Source organism: Ranitomeya imitator, chromosome 4 (genome assembly GCF_032444005.1).
Source record: "Ranitomeya imitator isolate aRanImi1 chromosome 4, aRanImi1.pri, whole genome shotgun sequence".
In the NCBI taxonomy this organism is placed as follows: domain Eukaryota; kingdom Metazoa; phylum Chordata; class Amphibia; order Anura; family Dendrobatidae; genus Ranitomeya; species Ranitomeya imitator.
Window position 1 is genome coordinate 701,066,904 of NC_091285.1, and position 6,867 is coordinate 701,073,770.

General features: G+C 41.4%; 1 protein-coding gene across 1 annotated transcript; it reads left to right on the forward strand.

The window, feature by feature from the left end:
* The first annotated feature begins 826 nt into the window (after nucleotides 1-826).
* LOC138674784 (olfactory receptor 6B9-like) lies at nucleotides 827-2,874 on the forward strand. The gene is made up of 2 exons (XM_069762602.1): nucleotides 827-859; nucleotides 1,847-2,874. The coding sequence occupies exons 1-2, from the start codon at nucleotides 827-829 to the stop codon at nucleotides 2,783-2,785; spliced, it is 972 nt and encodes a 323-aa protein (XP_069618703.1). The 3' UTR covers nucleotides 2,786-2,874.
* The last annotated feature ends 3,993 nt before the right edge of the window (nucleotides 2,875-6,867 follow it).

Sequence of the window (6,867 nt, forward strand, 5' to 3'; positions counted from 1 at the left end):
TCTAATATTTGGAGAAACGCAGGGTTGATCCGGCAACAGAACTGCGATCTTTGTAGCAAAATCTATCTTTTATTGAGCCATTTTAAAATAGAACATCACAAAAATGTGGTCCACTAGATATACTGTTAGCTGTAATAGCACAATAAACCGATGTACAGCATTAAATCGAACACCTTTCGACTTGCATTTTAATCATTGTACTATGATTGACTTTTACTATTAAAATATTTTACTGTTACGTTTGAAAAATAGAATAAAAACAATTTTTTTTCTTTGTGTTGCCAAATTCATAGACTATACACATTTTTTTTTTCTTTTTCCCACCAATGGACTCGTATTTGGGCTTGTTTTTCGAGAACCAAATGTGATTTTTGTTGGTACAATTATGGCCTCTTTTCATCCTTTTGATCTATTTTGATTGCATTTTTAAAGGTGCAACTGTACTGAAAAATGGAAAATTCTATTTTTTCGGCATTCACTGGGCACTTAAATGTGATTATTTACATGTTAGATTATGTATCTACATATTTGATCATGTTTATTTTCTTTCTGCATTTTACATCATCCTTGGAATAATCCAATAATTATTAATAATAATGCCTCTTTGGACTACACCTCGAGAGATATGGGAGACAAAAACAACACCAAATCTGTAGAGGCAATGGCATAATATATATATAATTATACGTATACGGAGTCATGTCATAGCTTCTGTTCTATGAGTAAATGTTGATGCGTCTGACTATGTCCTATCATTTTACAGAATCTGACCAGGATGATGAAGATCTTCTCTTGCAGGTGGAGACTCCTCACTTATTCCCTCACGATGAAAAATAAGAGGACCATGGAAACGCCTGATGTAAGAACACAAATGATGTAGGGATATACGATAATTCTCATTTCAATCACATTTAGACCATGAAAATAAGAATGGAAATTTTCAAAACAAAATTACTCAATTATTTTTCGAGGAAATAAAATTTGTGTTCAGCTGAACATTGATCACAATTTAATTAAGCTTAGATAGAAATTGCTATTGATGCGAAGACATCTTTATCTCATTCCATGAAGTGAGGAGATGGTGAGGACACATAGACAACTTTGCAATGATGACCGCTCCACATACCACATTGTATTGACACTTGAAAGTCACATTCACATGTTATTGAGGAATCGATTCTGTGACAGTGATCATTGTTGTCCATGAGGATTTTGGCCAAGATGTCAGATAAATCTTTAAACAGAACATTGCTTGCTATCAGCAGAGAAGGGTACACACGGGCATTTGGTTCTGGTGCAAAACAGTCTCAGGTTTAATTTGTCTCACAAACTTCGAAAGTAAGCACAGCAGCTTCACTTTGACCAAAATTTAAAAAAAATCAATAACTAAATAAACAGTCCTTTCTCAGGGTAGGCACAGTAAAATGATGCGGTCCTACGTTCACAGCAAGTCCGGACATTGCTACGGTCTGTGCACCAGTAGAGCTCCCCACTCCAGCTCCACTACCTCAGACACACTTGAGCCAATTCAGCTGCCTTTTATAAGACCTGCAAGGCCCCTACCGGAGCTATAGGAGCGACTATTTCTACCCCGGCTCTTTTGGTTGCTCCTAAATCCCGGACCCCATATCTGGTCCATTTACTAAAACCTCTCAGTAACCATCAATTACTGGAGCTTCAATTCTGGGATTTATATCACTGAGGCCAGCCACTTCGGTGACACAAACCTGCCACCCAGGACATTCCCATCTGCTCTCCTGCAACATGAAGAACTCCAGTTCCTTATTATATTAGTAACAAATCTTACTGACTTTTAAATCTCTTATGTTTGTATACTTTTTTGCAGGTGAACAATCTGACTGATATTAAAGAGTTTGTACTCTTAGGTTTTCAAGGCAGTTCACAGCTAAGAATTGTACTCTTCTGTGTGCTTCTTGTGATATTCTTGGTGACAATATATGGGAATCTCCTGATCATCACCCTGGTGTCCACCAGCAGGAACCTCCACACTCCAATGTACTTCTTCATCTCACAACTGTCTATCAGTGACATCTTACTGATTTCAGATATTGCCCCCAACATTCTCTACGTTTTAATGAATAAAGGAGGGACCATTGCTTTTATTGGTTGCATGACCCAAATTTATTTCTTTAGTGCCACAGAATCATTTGAATGCCTTCTCCTCACGGTGATGTGTTATGACAGATATGTGGCCATCTGTAATCCCCTCCGTTATACCTCTATAATGACAAGTGGAAATTGTGTGATATTGTCCATCAGTTCTTGGTTGCTCAGTTTCTTTGCGTCACTCCTTTACATTATAATAATATCCAGGTTAAAGTTCTGTGGGACTAATGTTATTGACCATCTATTCTGTGATCTTGTTCCCTTACAAGACATTGCATGTTCGGATACTTTTCCTGTAAAACTACAAATGTATTTATTAAGTATTCCACTGTTGATTATTCCCAGCATAATATTTATTGTTAGCTACGTGAAGATTATCCGTGCCATTTTACAGATTTCATCTAATATCAGTAGACAGAAAGCCTTCTCCACCTGCAGTTCCCACCTCACCGTGGTCTCCATATTTTACACCACTCTTTTCAGTGTGTATATTCTTCCAAAAAGTGAACAAACATCAGATATTAATAAAATCACATCCCTTCAATACACTGTATTTACCCCCTTGATTAATCCCATTATTTATAGTTTTAGAAATAAAGACATTAAAGGTAATCTTCGACTTCCCAAATGTTTTTTCAAATGGCAAGCACGGTTATGAAAAAGAAAATCAGATTTATGTACAGATTCTGGCCGCTGTCACTTCTCTGCTGACTATTCTACTGATGTGTTCTATGACATCCACTTGCAGTTGCCTAACCACTGCAGCCAATCTCAAAACTCAGTTTTAAAGCGTTTATGACTTTTCATACTTCCATGTGAGCTCTTTAAAGTGCAGCAGTTTAAACCAACTTGCAAAGGAGCCATCCTTTAACCCGTTAAAGTCCAATGATGGATATATCAATCATTGGTCGCCTCCACCTGTTTGATCTGATCAGCTGTCATGTGCCTCTAGCAGTCATAGTAACATAATATTTAAGGTTGAAGGAAGACTTTAAGCTTTTGGAAATGGTTTTTGCTAATCACTCTGGATCTCCCGGATGATGACCCTAAAGACGACGACCCTGAAGACCACCCCGAAGAAGACGACGACCGCGGAGACGACGACCCTGGAGACGACGACCCTGAAGACCACCCTGAAGAAGATGACAACCCCGGAGACGACGACCCTGGAGACGATGACCCTGGAGACAACGACCCTGGAGACCACCCCGAAGAAGACCAAGAAGCAGAAGAACAAGAAGCTGCAGAACAAAAAGCAGAAGAACATTAAGCATAAGACTAAAAATCAGAGCAAAAGATATTATCTAAATTACAAGCAGAAGAAGACTAAGCAGTGTATGGGGGTGAGTCCGTTCACGTATTGCCCAGTCACGTAGTATATTGCCCAGCCACGTAGTATATTGCCCAGACACGTAGTAAATTGCCCAGTAATGTAGTATATTGCCCAGTGACGTAGTATATTGCCCAGCCATGTAGTATATTGCCCGGCCACAAAGTATATTGCCGAGTTACGTAGTATACTGCACAGTCACGTAGTATATTGCCCAATCACGTATTATATTGGCCAGTAGCGTAGTATATTGCCCAGTGACATAGTATATTGCCCATTGACATAGTATATTGCCCAGTGACATAGTATATTGCCCAGTCATGTAGTATATTGTCCGGCCACATAGTATATTGTCCAGTCACGTAGTATATTGCCCGGCCACATAGTATATTGCTCAGTCACGTAGTATATTTCCCAGCCACGTAGTATATTGCCCAGTAACCTAGTATATTGCCCAGTGACGTAGTATATTGCCCAGCCACGTAGTATATTGCCCAGTGACGTAGTATATTGCCCAGTGTCGTAGTATATTGCCCAGTGACGTAGTATATTGCCCAGACACGTAGTATATTGCCCAGTCACGTAGTATATTGCCCAGTCACGTAGAATATTGCCCAGTCACGTACTATATGATATAGCACAGCCCATGTAGTATATTTCACAGCCCATGTAGTATATTGCCCAGCCCATGTAGTATATAGCAATGTGGGCATCATATCCCTGTTAAAAAAAAGAATTTAAATAAAAAATAGTTATATACTCACCTTCTGGAGCCTGTTGTGAATTCTGTGGCAGAGCTCCCTCCTGTGGTCACAAGTGGTACTTCTGCTGATCCTCTCTGTGAGCTTCCGTTCGTGGAGGAAAGTGGTACTGCGGCTTCTGAGTTTCCTTCCTCAGGTGATGTGGTGAGATCGTTAGGTGCTGCTCTACTTAACTCCACCTAGTGCTTTGATCCTGGCCTCCTGTCAATGTTCCAGTATTGGACTTGTTTTCTACTGGATCGTTCCTGTGGCCTGCTGCTCTGCATAGCTAAGTTTTCCTTTGCTATTTTTGTTTGCTGTTTTTTCTGTCCAGCTTATCTATTTGTTTTGCTGGAAGCTCTGGGACGCAGAGGGTGTACCTCCGTGCCGTTAGTTCGGTACGGAGGGTCTTTTTGCCCCCTTTGTGTGTTTTTTTAGGGTTTTGTGTTGACCGCAAAGTTACCTTTCCTATCCTCGCTCTGTTCAGAAAGTCGGGCCTCACTTTGCTAAATCTATTTCATCTCTACGTTTGTCTTTTCATCTTAACTCACAGTCATTATATGTGGGGGGTCTGCCTTTTCCTTTGGGGTATTTCTCTGAGGCAAGGTAGGCTTATTTTCTATCTTCAGGCTAGCTAGTTTCTCAGGCTGTGCCGAGTTGCATAGGGAGCGTTAGGCGCAATCCACGGCTGCATCTAGTGTTGTTGGAGAGGATCAGGGATTGCGGTCAACAGAGTTCCCACGTCTCAGAGCTCGTTCTATATTTTTGGGTTATTGTCAGATCACTGAATGTGCTCTGACCGCTATGTCCATTGTGGTACTGAATTGCCTAATCATAACTCATAACAGTACAGGAGGCCATCGTACTAATGATTCTCAATAGAGGGAAAAAAGAAGTTCTGAGACCATTTTTTTTTCTCTGCACTGTGTTTTGCCTTTTTTTCCCCTAGACATTTGGGTGGTTCAGGACACAGGTGTTGCAATGGACATTAAAGGTTTGTCTTCATGTGTGGATCAGCTCACGGCAAGAGTACAAAATATTCAAGACTTTGTGGTTCAGAATTCTATGTTAGAACCGAGAATTCCTATTCCAGATTTGTTTTTTGGAGATAGAACTAAATTTCTGAGTTTCAAAAATAATTGTAAACTATTTTTGGCTTTGAAACCTCACTCCTCTGGTGACCCAGTTCAACAAGTTAGGATCGTTATTTCTTTTTTGCGTGGCGATCCTCAGGACTGGGCATTTTCTCTTGCGTCAGGAGATCCTGCATTAAGTAATATCGATGCGTTTTTCCTGGCGCTTGGATTGCTGTACGATGAACCTAATTCAGTGGATCAGGCAGAAAAAAATTTGCTGGCCCTTTGTCAGGGTCAGGATGAGATAGAGGTATATTGTCAGAAATTTAGAAAGTGGTCCGTGCTCACTCAATGGAATGAATCTGCGCTGGCAGCTATGTTCAGAAAGGGTCTCTCTGAAGCCCTTAAAGATGTCATGGTGGGATTTCCTATGCCTGCTGGTTTGAGTGAGTCTATGTCTTTGGCCATTCAGATCGGTCGACGCTTGCGTGAGCGTAAATCTGTGCACCATTTGGCGGTATTACCTGAGCTTAAACCTGAGCCTATGCAGTGCGATAGGACTTTGACCAGAGTTGAACGGCAAGAACACAGACGTCTGAATGGGCTGTGTTTCTATTGTGGTGATTCCACTCATGCTATCTCTGATTGTCCTAAGCGCACTAAGCGGTTCGCTAGGTCTGCCACCATTGGTACGGTACAGTCAAAATTTCTTCTGTCCGTTACTTTGATCTGCTCTTTGTCTTCCTATTCTGTCATGACATTTGTGGATTCAGGCGCTGCCCTGAATTTGATGGACTTGGAGTATGCTAAGCGTTGTGGGTTTTTCTTGGAGCCCTTGCAGTGTCCTATTCCATTGAGAGGAATTGATGCTACGCCTTTGGCCAAGAATAAGCCTCAATACTGGACCCAGCTGACCATGTGCATGGCTCCTGCACATCAGGAGGTTATTCGCTTTCTGGTGTTGCATAATCTGCATGATGTGGTCGTGTTGGGGTTGCCATGGCTACAAGTCCATAATCCAGTATTACATTGGAAATCCATGTCGGTGTCCAGCTGGGGTTGTCAGGGGTTACATGGTGATGTTCCATTTCTGTCAATTTCGTCATCCACCCCTTCTGAGGTTCCAGAGTTCTTGTCTGATTACCGGGATGTATTTGATGAGCCCAAGTCCGATACCCTACCTCCGCATAGGGATTGTGATTGTGCTATCAATTTGATTCCTGGTAGTAAATTCCCAAAAGGTCGACTGTTTAATTTATCCGTGCCTGAGCACGCCGCTATGCGCAGTTATGTGAAGGAATCCCTGGAGAAGGGGCATATTCGCCCGTCATCGTCGCCATTAGGAGCAGGGTTCTTTTTTGTAGCCAAGAAGGATGGTTCGCTGAGATCTTGTATAGATTACCGCCTTCTAAATAAGATCACGGTTAAATTTCAGTACCCCTTGCCATTATTATCTGATTTGTTTGCTCGGATTAAGGGGGCTAGTTGGTTCACCAAGATAGATCTTCGTGGTGCGTATAATCTTGTGCGAATTAAGCGAGGCGATGAATGGAAAACTGCATTTAATACGCCCGAGGGTCATTTTGAGTATCTA